Source organism: Triticum dicoccoides, chromosome 5B (genome assembly GCF_002162155.2).
Source record: "Triticum dicoccoides isolate Atlit2015 ecotype Zavitan chromosome 5B, WEW_v2.0, whole genome shotgun sequence".
In the NCBI taxonomy this organism is placed as follows: Eukaryota; Viridiplantae; Streptophyta; class Magnoliopsida; order Poales; family Poaceae; genus Triticum; species Triticum dicoccoides.
Window position 1 is genome coordinate 695320503 of NC_041389.1, and position 18710 is coordinate 695339212.

The following is an 18710-nucleotide window of genomic DNA, read 5'->3' on the forward strand; positions in this document are numbered from 1 at the left end:
GATGTGGATCAAAACTTTTTACACCCAACCATTTGGTCAATTATGCGTTAAATATGACCTAGTATTTTAGAAAAATGATTTGGTGCAATTTTGCAATAATTATTTGGTAGGTTCTTCACAAAAAAACATCATTTGGGGCACTCGAAAAATGATTAAAAATAGCTAGAAAGATGAGAAATGCGTACAAATTGGTCCTTATCCATAAAATGTGGTCTAACTCTAGTGAAAATTTGTGTGGTACCCTTTTGCAAAATATTTTTGATAGCTACTTCACAAAATCCCTCTAGTTTTTGTACTTGGAAACTCTTTTAAATCACTGATTTTCCGAACCAATCAGAACCATTCCCACGGATCGATGACATGGCACTCATCCATCTATCCATCCATCTCACCATCCCACATCCATCCGTCCATCCATCCGTCCATCCACCCCACCGCAGCACAACCCTAGCTCACATCACACCCCTTCCCCCATCGCACCCTTCTCCCCCATCTGCTCGCCGCCGCAGCCACCTCCCGATCCAATCTCACTCCGCCGCCTCCCGATCCACCGCCGACCTCGCCTTCCTCCTCACTCACCGCCGACCTTGCTGTCCTCCTCACCCACCGCTGCCGACCTCGTCCCTCCCTCCCCTCACCATCCCTCCCTCGTCTCACCTCACTGCGAGCCCCGCAACCCAATCCATCCCCGCCTCCCTTCCAGATCCATCGCCGCCACCGCCACCTCCCTCCGGCGGAGCTCGCCGTCGTTCATGGTCTCCCCCACGCCCCCTCCTCTCGCCCCTCCCCTTCCCTCACCACCCAACCGAACCAACCAGCTCACCAACCCGAAGAGAAAAGCGAGCGGAGGCGAGATGGCGACCGGACGCGAGGCCGGCGAGGCGGCGCCGGGGGAGGAGGAGGGGCAGAGGGAGTGGGCAGATCTGACGCCGGTGTGCCTGGCAGAGGCGTTCTCGCGGCTGGGCCTGGCTGACGCCGGTGTGCCCCGCCCCGCCCAGATCAAATCAGACACATCTGCGCCGCCTCCCTTCCAGATCCATCATCAGCATGGCTCCGGCGACTTTGGCAGCTCCTCCCCGACATCTGCCGCGCCCTCACACGTGGCTTAGCCACTGGATGGTGCTATTCCGCCCGGTGGCCATGGGGTACTCGAGCTCTCCTCCAGTGACTCCATCCCCTCCTCTTTCTCTCCCTCTCTCTCTCTAACTTTGCTCTGTTCTTCGATTGTAGGTATGCAGGAGGAAGGATGGATTGTAGATAGACTGGACAACAAGGATGGATGGCGCTTGGGGAGGGAGTGCTCGACCATGGCTGCTTGTCGGGATGTATCAGCCATGGATCTTATTCTGGCTGTAGGTGAGCTCGTCCTCTCCTCCTCTCTACTCGATTGATTTGCTGGTACTAGGATTCAGGGTTCAGATGGGTTGAGGCAGTAGACTGTTTTGTGCATCTCAGTTAGAACTTGTTTATTTCGTCCCCGTGCCGTGTCATGTTAATTTTGTTGCATCCTACTGTCATATCCAGCGGTTTTGTTTTCTGTTGCTGAACTTGAATTACATAGCTAGGATGGAGTTACTGTCAAGTGTTTGCATCCTTTTAAGTTGGAGGATGCAGCGATTTGGGAGTGGGAAATGCCCCAGATTTTGGGATCTAGATGGTTTGGGGTAGCTGAATGCCATGTTACCCTGTCATGTTAGTTTTGTTGCATCCTTATGTCATATTCAGTTGTTTCCTATTACTGAACCCTGGTCTACACGCTAGCGCATTGCGAGTGCAACCCCGGTCTCCTTCTTTGTCAGTGTTGTCTGCAATAGCTGTTTGGTGTTGGTTCTGTAGTATTTTCAGTTCAACAGCAATTCCTTCGTTGTACTATGAATCTGCAGTAGTTCTTTCTTTCCAACAGAATATCAAAAGATTAAGATTATAGATGTATGTTGATGAATGGTCCATTACAGTAGTTCTTTCTGCAGTAATTTCATAGATTAAGATTACATATGTATGTTCATGAATGATGAGTAGTTTCAGTTATTTCCTTCTAAATGTGAATTCATGTACATGATCAAGCATTTCACATTTGCTGTCACAACATTCTGTTAGCTAAAATGAAATCAGACAATGAGCTTTGTTTGTTCTTGTACTCTTTGTATGTTCCTTTGGTTCTTTTTTAATTTGATGACAATGAACCAAAATAACCAGTTACCAGTAGCTATGTGTGCATTGCCAAGTACAACTGTTCTACTTTGTATGGAATCTTCTATAGATATTATTTCTTTTAAGTGTTGCTGGCTATATTAAGATTATACTCGGAGGCACTATAGCATTAGTGTGTTGTTTCGCTTTTGTTCTTCTCTATCTATGCTTACAAGTCAGGTTGTTTTTGTGGCATCCAGGGGCACAATGCTGGTGCTGGTAGGCAAGCTAGCACCCATGGATTCGTGAACTGGCTTGGATGTGTACTTGGTCGCCGGGGTTGGATGAGGACGACGGCAACAAGGTGAGACCATCGTGATCCACCCTCCTACTTCCTTCTCGTGATTCCCTAACTGCTCAACATGTTGATCTGTTCTAAACATCTGAAGCTTGCTGTGTGTAGGGTGACTAGTGATGTTCAGTGTTTATTGTGTGTGTTTTCTACACACACACACACATGGTCCTTACGTTTCAATCTCCTCTGCTGCTTACTGACAGAGTACTACGCACGTATAGTAGTTGAGTAGTAGTGTGTAGGGACTCTTGAGGAAAGTTTACGTACTTAAACATTATGCTTAAAATAAAAGTTATAATTCCCTTGTAGTAGTATGTTTATGAATGGCTGCATGAAATGATTGTCCAGTACTTCAAATATTTGAATCGGGGTTAATGTAATCACTTGTTGCATCCTGTTTGATTGACCGGAGATGCTAATAGGAAAGCAAAGCAAATAGGAAAAGCATGTGCTGCTACTTTTGCTTATCCTCCGCACACAAGTAAAGCGAAGCATCCTATTTTGATTTCTTCATTCATGATGCATAAAATTCTGGTATTGTGTTCATATAGCTAATCTGCTGGTGTTGTGCATAAAATTCCAGGATCTTTGCGTGTAAGTTCTGGTTGTAGTGCCTATCTTTAGTAAGATTAAATTGCTACTATTACTGATGAATGGTTGAGTTCTAAAACTTGAAGTAGCACCTACTTTCTGGTCCTGTAGTGTTTAAAACTGATAATTATGATGCATTGGTCGTCCATATGGCCTTCTTTTTTAATGCATATATATGATGTAGTTTATAGGCCTTGATCTCAACCTCTCAAGTTTATGTTCCCTGGTGTGTAGTTAACTTGTCATTTTTATTGGCAAGCGTGTAATGAATTTATTAAATTTTTCTCCTATTGCCGTGTACAGTATGTAGCAAAAAGGTCTATATTACTGAGGATGTATAATGTAGAAGTATAGAAACCATAAATTCAAGCTTCTGCTGTAGCATGCTCAATATATATTGTTATAGAATAGTGTTCTGCAAAAGGTTGAAACACCATGGTCTCAGTCATTTGTAGGAAATAGAAACACTAAGGCTGACATGCACTTCACAGTTTCACTTGTTTTTTCCAATTTAATTTTGTGGATAGTAAATTTGCGATTGTACGCCTTTTGTGAAAAAATTGCATTTTACGTTTCATGCCATGTAATGCTGAAGCATGGTTCTCTGATATTCCGCACCACTGAAAGGCTGATATCTTGTATAAATTTGGCTTTTGGCAGGTAATCCTTTTCCCTGCCATGTTCAGGTGCATCACTCTGATGCCGATGAAGGGTGAGATCTTTGGTCGACACTATGGAGAAGACCCTGAAGCCTGCTGTGTTCCTCAAATCGGGACTGATAGAAACTGAAGGGCTACTTGAAGTTGTCAAAGGGCACTTGTAGAGCTTGTGGTTGCGATTACACTTGTAGAGACTTGTAGAGCTTGTGGCTGTGATTACCATTGTATCTAAGTTATATGATGTAACAGACTTATTTTGGCTGATATTTGAAGTATTATCTGTGCTTTCTGGTTGTTTTGATTTGAATATTGGTTATTTATTTACCGATGAATAGAAAACATGGACCCACATATTAGAACATGACAATCGGGACCCATTTGAGTACTGGACCCATCTCCTAAAAAAATACAAACCGTTGAGCCAGAAAGGCCTTGAACCAAAAACAAAAAAGGCTGAAATATTAGGCCAGGCCCATGTAGCAGGCCGGAATAACAAAAAAATGGTAACTAAAAAGGCCGAATTAATGGGCTCGGCCCATGAAGAACACCAAATCGGACCGGGCTGAATCTTGTGCCACATCAGCTTGCCACGCTGGATGCCTACGTGGCCTGGGGAGGTTGCTAGTGACCAAAACGCCACAGTAGGAATATTTTGGTCGTAAACATCTTTGACCATTCCAGAAGAAAGGTCGCTATAGTCAGTTTACGACGGCCAGCTTTTGACCTTCTGTTTTTGGTCACAAAAAGGTCATAAATGGAAATTTGTGACCTTTCAGTGACCAATAGTGGTGGTCATAAGTTGACATATTTCTTGTAGTGAGATCAACTTATATGTCATGGGGTGCCCCCTTGCCCCCGTATATAAAGGAGGGAGGGGGGAGGTGCGGCCGGCCTAGGAGGGGGCGTACCAAGGGGAGTCCTACTCCCACCGGGAGTAGGACTCCCTCCTTCCTTGTTGGAGTAGGAGAAGGGGAAAGAGGGGGAGAGGGAAAAGGAAAAGGGGGCTGCGCCCCTTGTCCAATTCGGACCAGAGGGGGGGGCGCAGGCCTCTTTCCTTTTGGCCTCTCTCCTCTATTCCCGTATAGCCCAATAAGGCCCATATACTCCCCGGCGAATTCCTGTAACTCTCCGGTACTCCGAAAAGTACCCGAATCACTCGGAACCTTTCTGAAGTCCAAATATAGTCGTCCAATATATCGATCTTTATGTCTCGACCATTACGAGACACCTCGTCATGTCCCCGATCTCATTCGGGACTACGAACTCCTTTGGTACATCAAAACTCATAAACTCATAATATAACTGTCATCGAAACCTTAAGCGTGCGGACCCTACGGGTTCGAGAACTATGTAGACATGACCTAGAACTATTCTCGGTCAATAACCAATAGCGGAACCTGAATGCTCATATTGGCTCCTACATATTCTACGAAGATCTTTATCGGTCAAACCGCATAACAACATACGTTGTTCCCTTTGTCATCGGCATGTTTACTTGCCCGAGATTCGATCGTCGGTATCCAATACCTAGTTCAATCTCGTTACTGGCAAGTCTCTTTACTCGTTACGTAATGCATCATTCCATAACTAACTCATTAACTACATTGCTTGCAAGGCTTATAGTGATGTGCATTACCGAGAGGGCCCAGAGATACCTCTCCGATAATCGGAGTGACAAAACCTAATCTTGAAATACGCCAACCCAACATGTACCTTTGGAGACACCTGTAGTACTCCTTTATAATCACCCAGTTACGTTGTGACGTTTGGTAGCACCCAAAGTGTTCCTCCGGTAAACGGGAGTTGCATAATCTCATAGTTACAGGAACATGTATAAGTCATGAAGAAAGCAATAGCAACATACTAAATGATCAAGTGCTAGGCTAACGGAATGGGTCATGTCAATCACATCATTGTCCTAATGATGTGATCCCGTTAATCAAATGACAACTCTTTTGTCCATGGCTAGGAAACATAACCATCTTTGATAAACGAGCTAGTCAAGTAGAGGCATACTAGTGACACTATGTGTGTCTATGTATTCACACATGTATTATGTTTCCGGTTAATACAATTCTAGCATGAATAATAAACATTTATCATGATATAAGGAAATAAATAATAACTTTATTATTGCCTCTAGGGAATATTTCCTTCACTATTGCTCTTGCAACTATTGCTATCGCATAGCGATAAAGTAAAGCAATTATTTGGCACTTGCATCTTATGCAACAAAGAGACAACCATAGGGCTTCTGCCAGTTGCCGATAACTTCAACAAAACATGATCATCTCATACAACAACTTATATCTCATCACGTCTTGACCATATCACATCACAACATGCCCTGCAAAAACAAGTTAGACGTCCTCTACTTTGTTGTTGCAAGTTTTACGTGGTTGCTACGGGCTGAGCAAGAACCGTTCTTACCTATGCATCAAAACCACAACGATAGTTTGTCAAGTTAGTGTTGTTTTAACCTTCGCAAGGACAGGGCGTAGCCACACTCGGTTCAACTAAAGTTGGAGAAACAGACACCCGCTAGTCACCTGTGTGCGAAGCACGGTGGTAAAACAAGTCTCGCTTAAGCGTACGCGTAATGTCGGTCCGGGCCGCTTCATCCAACAATATCGCTGAACCAAAGTATGACATGCTGGTAAGCAGTATGACTTGTATCGTCCACAACTCACTTGTGTTCTACTCATGCATATAACATCAACGCATAAAACCTAGGCTCTGATACCACTGTTGGGGAACGTAGTAATTTCAAAAAAATTCCTACGCACACGCAAGATCATGGTGATGGCATAGCAACGAGAGGGGAGAATGTTGTCCATGTACCCTCGTAGACCGTAAGCGGAAGCATTAGCACAACGCGGTTGATGTAGTCGTACGTCTTCACGATCCGATTGATCCAAGCACCGAACGTACGGCACCTCCGAGTTCAGCACACGTTCAGCTCGATGACGATCCCCGGACTCCAATCCAGCAAAGTGTCGGGGATGAGTTCCGTCAGCACGATGGCGTGGTGACGATGATGATGCTCTACCGGTGCAGGGCTTCGCCTAAACTCCGCGACGATATGACCGAGGTGGAATATGGTGGAGGGGGGCACCGCACACGGCTAAGGAACGATCCGTAGATCAACTTGTGTGTCATGGGGTGCCCCCTGCCCCCGTATATAAAGGAGGGAGGGGGGAGGTGCGGCCGGCCTAGGAGGGGGTGCGCCAAGGGGAGTCCTACTCCCACCGGGAGTAGGACTCCCTCCTTCCTTGTTGGAGTAGGAGAAGGGGGAAAGAGGGGGAGAGGAGGAAGGAAAAGGGGGCCGCACCCCTTGTCCAATTCGGACCAGAGGGGGGCTGCGCGCCTCCTTCCTTTCGGCCTCTCTCCTCTATTCCCGTATGGCCCAATAAGGCCCATATACTCCCCGGCGAATTCCCGTAACTCTCCGGTACTCCGAAAAATACCCGAATCACTCGGAACCTTTCCGAACTCCGAATATAGTCGTCCAATATATCGATCTTTACGTCTCGACCATTTCGAGACTCCTCGTCATGTCACCGATCTCATCCGGGACTCCGAACTCCTTTGGTACATCAAAACTCATAAACTCATAATATAACTGTCATCGAAACCTTAAGCGTGCGGACCCTACGGGTTCGAGAACTATGTAGACATGACCTAGAACTATTCTTGGTCAATAACCAATAGCGGAACCTGGATGCCCATATTGGCTCCTACATATTCTACGAAGATCTTTATCGGTCAAACCGCATAACAACATACTTTGTTCCCTTTGTCATCGGTATGTTACTTGCCCGAGATTCGATCGTCGGTATCCAATACCTAGTTCAATCTCGTTACCGGCAAGTCTCTTTACTCGTTACGTAATGCATCATTCCGTAACTAACTCATTAGCTACATTGCTTGCAAGGCTTATAGTGATGTGCATTACCGAGAGGGCCCAGAGATACCTCTCCGACAATCAGAGTGACAAAACCTAATCTCGAAATATGCCAACCCAACATGTACCTTTGGAGACACCTGTAGTACTCCTTTATAATCACCCAGTTACGTTGTGACGTTTGGTAGCACCCAAAGTGTTCCTCCGGTAAACGGGAGTTGCATAATCTCATAGTTACAGGAACATGTATAAGTCATGAAGAAAGCAATAGCAACATACTAAACGATCAAGTGCTAAGCTAACGGAATGGGTCAAGTCAATCACATCATTCTCCTAATGATGTGATCCCGTTAATCAAATGACAACTCTTTTGTCCATGGTTAGGAAACATAACCATCTTTGATAAACAAGCTAGTCAAGTAGAGGCATACTAGTGACACTATGTTTGTCTATGTATTCACACATGTATTATGTTTCCGGTTAATACAATTCTAGCATGAATAATAAACATTTATCATGATATAAGGAAATAAATAATAACTTTATTATTGCCTCTAGGGCATATTTCCTTCAGAGCCAACATGGGTATCCAGATCCCGCTGTTGGTTATTGACCGGAGAGCCGTCTCGATCATGTCTGCATGTCTCCCAAACCCGTAGGGTCTACACACTTAAGGTTCGGTGACGCTAGGGTTATAAGAAAGACTTGTATGTGATTACCGAATGTTGTTCGGAGTCCCGGATGAGATCCCGGACGTCACAAGGAGTTCCAGAAGGGTCCGAAGGCAAAGATTTATATATGGGAAGTTGTCATGCGGACACCGGAAAGTTTCGGGGGCATATCGGTATTGTACTGGGGCCACCGGAAGGGTTCCGGGGGTCCACCGGGGGGGGCCACCCCTCTCGGAGGGCCTCATGGGCCGCATGGGGCAGGGAACCAGCCCCTGGAGGGCTGGGCGCCCCCCCCCCTTGGCCCATGCGTCTAGGGTTGGGGGGGGCCTAAGGGGGGCGCACCCCCCTTGCTTGGGGGGCAAGCCCCCTCCATGGCCGCCGCCCCCCCCCCCCCTCTAGATCTCATCTAGAGGGGGCCGGCCCCCTTTCCCCTTCCCCTATAAATAGAGGGGCGAGGGGAGGGCTGAATACCTGATCCAAGGCGCAGCCCCTCCCCTCCCCAACACCTCTCCTCCTCCGTTAGTGCTTGGCGAAGCCCTGTCGGAGTACTGCCTCTCCACCAACACCACGCCGTCGTGCTGCTGCTGGAGCCTTCTTCCTCAACCTCTCCTTCCCCCTTGCTGGATCAAGAAGGAGGAGACGTCGTCTGTACCGTACGTGTGTTGAACGCGGAGGTGTTGTCCGTTCAGCACTTGGTCATCGGTGATTTGAATCACGACGAGTACGACTCCATCATCACCGTTCTCACGAACGCTTCCGCACGCGATCTACAAGTGGTATGTAGATGCAATCTCTCTCCCATGACTCGTTGCTTAGATGAACTCATAGATGGATCTTGGTGAAACCGTAGGAAAAATTTTATTTTCTGCAACGTTCCCCAACAGGGGAAACCCGCGTTTTCCCGGGTTGGGGCCGGAAATTTGTCGTGCCCCCTAAAAAAATTTGCGGTCCGGGGCGGGATCGGGGTCTGGTCGGGCAGACTTTCCGGCCCATACCCACGTTTTGGCGGTTATTTTGCGGGTCGGGGCGGATGCGGGGTCTGTTAGAGTTGCTCTTACATCCAACTGCCACCGCCAAGTGCCTTGAGATCGAACCGGTACGCTCGCTGGAATAGATCGCTCCTCACTCCCTCGATCGAATCGGTACATGGCTCCTTCTCTGGATCGATAGCCCAAGCTGGGTTGCCTCCAACCGGCCCAAACTAGCCCAGCAAGCTCCCAGCTGGGCTGCAACGCTGGGAGAAGCCGCGGATGCTCCCGAACGCTCCTGCGCTCGCTAGGTGGAGTTAGAAGCGAGGAGAAGAAGCTGGATATGTGAAGTTTTCATAAGCCAGAGGAGTTCAGAACAGGCCCTAATTAAGGAGTACTCTTTGCAAAGGTTACTCCCACCTTCCCAGGTTGCGACAAGTGGCACGCTGCATGTGCACCACTTGTCGCAACCTGTGAGTTTTTCCTTTTTTGTACATTCGTTTATTCAAAACGTTTTCTCTCTTAAATCATGCGTCCAAATCTTAAAATATTTTCACCGTTGGAATCCTCGCGTCGAGATCTTCAAAATTAGATCCCATGTTGATAGGTTTTAATGGAAAAAAATTCACACAAAAAACCGAATGCAAAAATCGTACCGGGAGCATGGTTTTATTCTTTCTGAAAGAGGCACAGCCGTGCCTCTCGAGCGAGCAAAATCGTGCCTCTCGAAGGAAGAAAAATAAAAGAAAACATGTTTTCTTTCATTTCATGTGCCTCTCACGAAAACACAACCATGCCTCTCGTGCGAGCAAACCCGTGCCTTTCGCGGATGGAAGAAGCAGGTCGTGCCTCTCATGAAAGCACAACTATGTCTCTCGTAGAAGCAAAACCATGCCTCTCGCGGAAGGATATAAAATAAAATAGAAAATACGTTTTTTTAGTTTTCGAGAGGCGAAAGCATGACTGTGCCTCTCGCGAAAGTAAAACCATGCCTCGCGTGGAACAAAAAAAACAAAAAAACACTTTTTTTTTAGTGGCGCTGACGTGTCTCTCGTGAAAGCACAACCCTGCCTCTCGCGAAGAAAAAAACACATTGTTTCGCAGGAAAAAAAAAGTTGGACCAAAAGCTAAAGAAGACCTGTAGAAAACTAAAAAGTCAAAGAAAATGGAAAACCGGTTTAAAAGCTGAAAACGAGTGCAGAAAATAAAAAAATCGAAGAAAGCGTCCAGAACGCGACACATGACGGCGGCTGAACAGCCAACCCGCAAGTGATTGTTGCGAGGCTCCCGAAGGCACGCTCTTCGACTAGTTGCTCCGGGAGAGGAGGCGTGATCTGTCTGAACATTGGGCCAGGGCTGGAAGTAACAAGAGGCACAGTCCAGCCTTCTCTCTTTGGCCCATCTCATCCCAGCCCGAAACCGAAAGAGATACGAGTTCGCCGCAGCCTCTCCGATCTGGACCTGGAGTCGGCCACTCGTCCGCTACATAGCACACGCCGTACGCACGCGCGCGGCATCATATACACCGGCACCAACCGCCATTGCGACCGATTCCGCAGACACAGACGACGAACGACGAGCGCGGATGGCGGTGGAGGCGGCCAACAGGGAGGAGGCCGAGAGGGCGCTGCGGCGCGCGGAGGAGCACTTCCTCGCCGGCAACGTGGCGGGGGCGCGCCGGCTGGCCGCCAAGGCCCGGCTCATCTCCCCGTCGCTCCCCGGCGCCGCGCACGCGCTCGCCGCCTACGACGTCCACGCCGCCGCGGCCGGGACCCAGCACCGCGCGGGCTACTGGCACGACGTCCTCGGCGTGGGCCGCCCCGCCTCCGCCTCCGCCGTGAAGAGGCAGTTCCGGCGCCTCTCCCTCCTCGTCCACCCCGACAAGAACCGCTCCGCCGCCGCCGAGGGCGCCTTCAAGCTGCTCGGCCAGGCCTGCGACGCCCTCTCCTCCGGCTCCGGCGCCGCCGCCACCGCGGCCTCCGCGCAGGAGTGGTACCGATCGCACCACGCGGCGAAGCAGCCCACGCCGCCGAGGCCGTCCAAGCCGGCCGCGCCCGAGGCGCCGCCGCCACCTGCCGCCGAGTCGGCGTCGCGCGCGGGGAGGTTCGTCCGCGTCCGGTGCGAGCGCTGCAGGGTGGCCAGGGAGGTGCCCGGCGGCGAGCTGGCCGCCGGGGAGGCCAGGTGCGTCCGGTGCCAGACCGTGCTGCGCGAGCAGGAGCAGAGGAGGACGTACGTGTGGACGTCGTCGGGGTCGTACCACCAGGTGCCCAGCGAGAACCCTCATCCTCCGCCGCCGCCTCCCACGAAGCCACCGACGTTCCAGTGCCCGGCCCGGTGCCCGCAGTGCGAGACGCAGTTCACGTCCATGGTGTCCGCCGGCACGTGGAACCTCCGGTGCCGGAACTGCCTGAAGCGCGCCATGGTCAAGGTGAAAGGACCCGAGGAGGCGACGTGTACGTGAAGGGGAACGACAGCGTCTGCAGAGTTCAGATTCAGAGGATGCAATGTGGAGTAGCTCATAAACCTTGCAGTAGATGTAAACTTCAATTCTGTTTTTCATTGACAACATACATGCCAAGATTATGTAGTTGCTTTTGATGTATGTGTGTATATGTCGTGCTATATGTTTCTTACTGAGTGTTCTTGGTCCAGGCATGGGGAAGGCTGCTAGAGAATTTACATCCTGGAAAACATAAGCAGAGGTCGGCCAGGAGTTTATCGATGGTTGCTGTGCGTGCAAGAAAGCAACACAGGTGCTAGGATATAAATCAAAGAGCAGGAAAAGTTAGGATTGATAGTGCATCGGAACACCGAAATCGCATGAGCCGTGAGGGTGAAGAAGCTATCGAAATCCTATGGAACCTACGCGCATCATCTCTGTTCTTCAGAACCATATACCACGATCCACGTCGATCTGAAAGACGGACATCAGAGCACCGAAACCGTATGTATGAGCCATGCGGGTGAAGCTACCGAAACGCTACAGAACCTACTGTCTCTCTTTCCCCTGTGCATCATCTCTCTTCTTCAAAACCATGTACTATCCACGTCGATCTGAAAGACAGGCCATCTGGCAAGAGCCGGATCAGTCCTCCTCGTCGTCGGGGCTCAGGAACGAGGCAAAGGACTTGCGAAGCTTGATGATGGATTTGTCACCCTGCAAGACACAAACACAGGGTTACTTGTCAAAGAGAATTCCATGGTACTGACACGCATCGAACTCTGTTAAGCAATATATGGTTACAAGACCAGAAAGGCGGTTCAAGTAATGATGCAGGGTGCTGAACAGACCTGCTTCAACTTCTTCAGAGATTCCTCTGCATCTGTTATCTTCTCCGAAACTGTTTTCTCAAGATCAGCAAGAGTGGTCTTTTCCTTCTTCCCTGTTAAACAGGTAGTATTTGAGCAAGAGCAAAGAATCTTCCACACACAAGAACGGTTAAAAAGACAAGTGACAGCAAAGATCTTTCTTATACATAACTAGTGTAAGCATCTATTCCCTCCGACCAAAAAACGTCTTACATTATGGGACGGAGGGGTACTTACTTTGCAGTTCATACTGAACTATCAGTTTCTCCTTTTCAACTTCAAACTTTGAGAAAAGATCTGCAGCACACAACATGTGGATAAGATAAGTAAGTAGTCGACAACAGAGATCATTAATTACGTGGCAGGAAACTACAAATCCAGGTCTCAGTATGCACAAGTATAACCTGAAGATATTGGCTCATCGTTTCAAACAAATAATAAATAATTAAGTGCATTTTAGTAGCCAGTAGCACAATTTTTCGTAAACTGCGCACAGTTCAACCAGCTTTAAAGGTTAACAAGGACAGGTTTTCTTTGGATACTGTTTGGCAATATAATTCTACTACATGTGTCAGGGAAAGATAACAAACTCATTTATATGCAAATATGGTTATAATTCAAAAAGGATGCAGCTACTGTTTTTCTATGGTCAAAAGCTAGGACAAGAGGAGACTATGTTCAACATATATTCCTGCCACAAGTAGAAATATGTATATCGTAACATGTAGAGTGTATATATGCCATAGACTTCAGAAAATGTGGTAGAGGATGCACATCCGGCACACCTTTGAAATTCTGTACGTGTGCAGCCTTGTCTTTGGAGAACTTGTCATGAGTGGCTTGAAACTTGGTGTACTCGGTCTTCAATGAACCTTCACACTGCATTGCATATAATTTAAAGCTGGTAACCAAACTGTGGCAATATTATATAAACTGATGTACATCATTGTATCAACAGAAGTTCAAAACCTCTTTGGAAGCCTTCGTTAGAGCTTTAAGAACATTCTGCCTGCTAATGCAATCAGTAGCATTTGTCAGCAATCAGAGTACATATCAATAGCATTCACAGTTTTTGTTATCAAGAACTAGCTTATATATGTTCATATTGGAGCAATGAGTAAAAAGGATAGCAGAAATTTGTATTTCTACACACAAAGTTAAAGGCAAGTGAAACAGTTCAGTTGTTCACCTTTCCTTCTCAAACTTTGTCTTGGTGTCCTGTACCATAGATTGAATCTCTGTTGCAACGCTGAAAGTTACAAGAATCTGTTAGTAAAGTAAATTCTTCCAGCAACTGAAAAGTGTGCAATAGACATAACTTGGGACCTTAGTCAGAAAGGAAAGGCTCAAAATATCGAGCCACTGAATATGCACACTGAGATGTCATCAGTTCATCATATGAATCCATCCTTATACCGGAATGATCATTCCTTGTAAGTTTAAGATCAACTGCCACAGCATTATAAAGGGACTAAAATGTCTCTTATAAGTTTATGATCACCTGGCACAACACTACATAGAAGACCTACACAGTCATGACCAATCTGGAAACCATGGTATGCTACCTGTCAATTTGGTGATGCGAACACAGATTTCCAATGTCTAAATGCAACACAGCAGGTAGAAACAGTAACATGACGCCAAAGTCCATGCAGGCTATCGTGGGAGAGATCCAGGAGAAAAATGGGGAGGTGGATGCATATATTTGATCAACAAAACTAGTTATGGCTCCACAAAGAAGGCGGATAAATCATTTTCAACCAATCGGTGCACGCAACGCTTCCAAGACCTATCATTGCATCAGTACTCACTACTCCTATCATCATATGGGCACCCAAACATTCACAAACAACATGACACTCATAAATCCTAGTTCTCATCCAGTTACAGACTTCTAGAACCTAAATTCAGGTACAGGCATACAGCAGGCTAGAAGCACTGGTAAATGAGTTTATGATCAACTGCCATAACATGACAAAGTGCCTAAAATGTCTCTTACGAGTTGATGATCTACTGGCGCAAGATTACATACGAGACCTAAGCAGTCACAAACACCTGACAACAAGGGTATGCTGTCCTGCTACTTTGGTGATGCAAACATAGATTTGCAATATCAAAATGCAATGCAGCAAACAGAAGCACTAACATAACCCCCAAGTCTTTGCAGGCTATTGTGAGATGTGATGCACATATTCGATTAAAAAAACTAGCTATGGTTCACTCTGAACAACGTGGATAAATCGTGTTAAACCAACTGGTGCAGACAACACTTCTAAGCCCTGTCATCGCATTGGTACCAACTACTCCAATCATCAAAAGGGCACCTGATCATTCACAAACAACATGACACTGGTAACTCCTAGTTCCCATCCAGTTACAGACTCCTGAAACCTAAATTCAGATACAGGGCATACATCATGTTCAGATACAAGGCATACATCAGGTTCAGATACAAGGCATACATCAGGTTCAGATACAGGGCATGCAGCAGATTAGAAACACAAATAACACACTCTTAGCTACTGAATCCTACCGTTGCAGGCAACAAATCTCCCATAGGAGTGGCGCTGGTAGAAACACTGCGCACACTAGCATTGCGAAATCGACCGGGGAGAAACATGGGGAGGTGGATGGGAGCGGGGATCACCTGGAGATGGCCTGCTCGGTCTTCTTCTGGCCGTCCTTGTGAGCCTTGTCCTTGATGTGGCGCAGCATCGTCACGATCTGCTTGAAGTCGCTGCCTCGGCAGATCCCACCGGAGCAAACACCAACAAATCACCAAATCAGTTAAGCGCACGAAAAATCCGAACCGCCCATGAGAGGGGGAGCGGCCAGGAAACCCTCGCTCTCGCCGTCGGTCCCTTCGATCCGAGCAACGCCGCGAGCGGGACGCGCGGAGCGGAGATCAGCGGCGCGAATATCTGGGGGGAGGGGAGGCAAGGCACCTGTCGAGCTCGAGCTCGGGGTCGGAGTCGTCCATGTCGCGCCGCCTCTTGTCGGACCGGGGCACCTCGTCGGGGTCCTTGGCCCCGCCCCGCTTGCCGCCGCTCGACTTCGCCTTCCCCGCGGCCGACATCGCTCGCCGGTGGTGGTGGCGGCGGTGGTGGAGGTGGAGGTGGACGAGACCGCCGCTTCGCCTTGCCCTTCTCTCGCTTTGCCGCGGCGTGTGCCGTGTGCGTGTGTGTGTGTGTGTGTGTGTGTGAAGGGGGAGAAGGGGTTCTGCGGTGGTGGGGAGGGCTTGGGCTTTGCTTGTTGCTGGATCTCAGCCCAAAATGGCCCAAAATTACAAATTGTACTGTACAGCATTTACTAAAAAAAAAGCCTTTTCTGGCTAATCATATGCGCATATATAAATTTGTCTCAGAAAAATAAGCGCATATAAATGTCTACACATCATTAAGCAAATAATAGCAAGCCTAATTCTCATTGTGCAGTTACGTTAGATACGATGAAACCCTATGCCAGAGTAGAATGGAGTTATCTGGAAGCTATCATGAAGAAAATTGGATTAGCCCCAAGGTTTGTGCGGCTCATCTTGAATAGGGTGACCTTGGTTACCTACTAAGTGCTCTTTAACGGTGGTGCCTCAAAGGAGTTTAGACCGCCAGAGCCTCATATCTCCTTAGCTATTTTTTTGCTGGCATCTGAAGGGCTGCGTTGTATGTTAAAGCGTGAGGAAATGGCATCGATGGGTATACAAGGGGCTTCCTTGGCACTTACTGTTAACCACCTTATTTTTTGCGGATGATACTCTGTTATTTTTCAAAGCATCTATCGAAGGGCGACTTGTGTCAGAGATTCAGTACGAAAGTATTGTGATGCTTCTGGGCAGCGGGGGAACCTATCCAAATCCTCTATTTACTTTGGTAAGGGCTGCTCTAAAAATAACTTACATGCAATTAAGAAAATTTTGGAAGTAGAGAAATGATCTTTTAATGACAAATATTTGGGATTACCAGTTGATGTTGGCAGGCAAATAAATGGAGTGTTTGCATATCTGAAAGATAATGCCTAGAAAATAGTTCAGGGCTGGATAGAAAAACTCTTACTATATATGGTTGGGAAGAGATTTTAAACATGTCAGTTGCTTAGGTTGTGCCAACATTCTCAATGTCCTGCTTCAAGCTACCAAAGGATTATGTCAGCGTATTACTTCACTCATACGGAGTTTCTAGTGAAGAAGCAAGAGAAAGGAAGATGATCCTGGGTCCCATGCGATTCCAAGTGCATGCCAAATATACGGGGGATTGGGTTTTCGTGATATTTTAACTTGTGTATCTAAACAAGCATGAAGGCTCTTGAAGGAATCATAAAGTATCTGACTTTTGAGGGCACGATCTGAACGTCCTTGGAAGCGGCCCTTGGAAGCTCATCTTGACAGGTTTAGAGAGGAATTTTGAAAGGGTGCGATGTACAACGCCAAGGAATACCAGGATCATGCAAGAAAACTTACCACGGGATCATATGCTAAGACCGATGTGCATGGAACCACCTACCGCTCATGTTCTGGTGTCAAAATTGTTTGTGTCGGTCACAAGAACAAGGGACGTGGAGAAGCTGCAGGAGGATCTCTCATAAGATTGTCAAAATTGTTTGTGTCGGCCACAAGATCAAACGCGAAAAGAACTGTGTTTAAAAAACGAATGGTGATGTAGCGTTTAGTGGAAGGAATCATCAATCGAACACAATTCCCCCATGACTATAATCACAAATCAAATAAAAAAACTGGTAAATTTCCTCTCGTAATTCAATCTAGTTCCCCACTACACATTTGTTCAATCAAAGCTAAAACTTTACCCTTGGAACGGAGGTACCCTCTTAGGTGATGGTACTCTCGTAGAATTGTGTCGCAGTATCAGATGAATCTAACCGTTGGATTGGCATACATGGATGGCCGGTATTAACTTTGGGGACACTGTAAAGAACTCAAAATGGAAACCGAACTATGTCAAATCTAGATTCATCTCTGCTTGATATCTCCATAAAACGCCTGGTACCTATCGCTTTATACTATCTTTAATGGAAGTGGCTTCTCTATATAGTTCAAGTGCCGTCTTCATGATCTTCGGCTGCGATAAAAATTGCAATCTTCTCTGGTATGGAGGATGAGTGGAGAGATAGTACTCTTTGAATGTTTCAAATTGTACCAGCTTTGCTTTCTTCTTAAAGAACGTGAGTGCCATGTGTGGATCGAAACCAGCAGCAGCGAGTAGTAGGATTCCAATGTGATATGCCTCTGTTTCCGTCCTACAAAGGCAACAACACATACCATTGGGACATTTTATCAAAGAAGAATGCATGAACACTCATTTTTCTTACCATATAAGGTATTTATGTGTCACATGCACAATGTAAATCGCCATGTTCCCGCAGAAAAAAAAATGTAAATCGCCATGAACAATAATGTGAAATAAGAAGCAGACGTACCTTCGCCGGAAGTAATAATAGAGGGGTTTTGTCACCCACTTGGTCGAGCTGATTTCAGATTCGTGCCTTGCAATGATGTGCGCAACCTAAGAAAAAGATGTGAATGTTAATTTGAGCCCACCTGCAAATAATCCCCATAAAATGAAGGAAACATGAAATGAATTCATTAGTCCAATGGATCTACCTCGTGAGCGATAGCAAATGCAACCTCACCATCGGTCTTGAAGTGGCTGAGCAATCCCGTGTACAGTACGATTTTACCACCACGCGTGCGGTATGCGCCGGTGTTATATGGTCCACCACGATCACCTCCGATCGAGCCCATGGAGATGCCTCGTCTGAGGCGGAGGTAGCCATGCCTTTCCCTTCTGCCGGCTGTTGGCGAGGCGGAGGATGACAGCGTCGTCGATGCCGGCGTGGATGATCTTCTCGGCGATGAAACGGGCGTGGACACTGTGAGGGTGGCGCGGGCCGAGGATTTTAGAGGCCACTTCCTGCTTGTAGTCGGTGAACTCGGACTCGCCGTGCGCTCGCTCCGACTGAGGGGACAGGAAGATGAAGTGTGCGCGGTTGGTCCATGGAATCACCTCGAGGAATTGGTAACATACGGCGGCAGAGACGACAGACACCGACTCGCGGCGATCTTCCGTGGGTCGTGGTACCAACGGGTCACTGTGCTCGGCCTAGACGGGGAAG

The 18710-nt window shown here is 47.4% G+C and overlaps 1 protein-coding gene across 2 annotated transcripts; it reads right to left on the bottom strand.

The window, feature by feature from the left end:
- Window positions 1–12003: 12003 nt before the first annotated feature.
- On the bottom strand, window positions 12004–15755 carry LOC119312713. 2 transcript variants are annotated; one of them, XM_037588470.1, is made up of 8 exons: window positions 15533–15755; window positions 15235–15324; window positions 13777–13836; window positions 13557–13596; window positions 13373–13466; window positions 12825–12884; window positions 12570–12661; window positions 12004–12435 (listed from the first exon to the last, which is right to left on the bottom strand). In XM_037588470.1, the coding sequence occupies exons 1-8, from the start codon at window positions 15661–15663 to the stop codon at window positions 12364–12366; spliced, it is 639 nt and encodes a 212-aa protein (XP_037444367.1). In that variant the 5' UTR covers window positions 15664–15755; the 3' UTR covers window positions 12004–12363. The 2 variants fall into 2 exon arrangements, with proteins under 2 accessions (XP_037444367.1, XP_037444366.1); XM_037588469.1 differs by having other exon boundaries at window positions 13557–13599.
- Between the last annotated feature and the right edge of the window lie 2955 nt (window positions 15756–18710).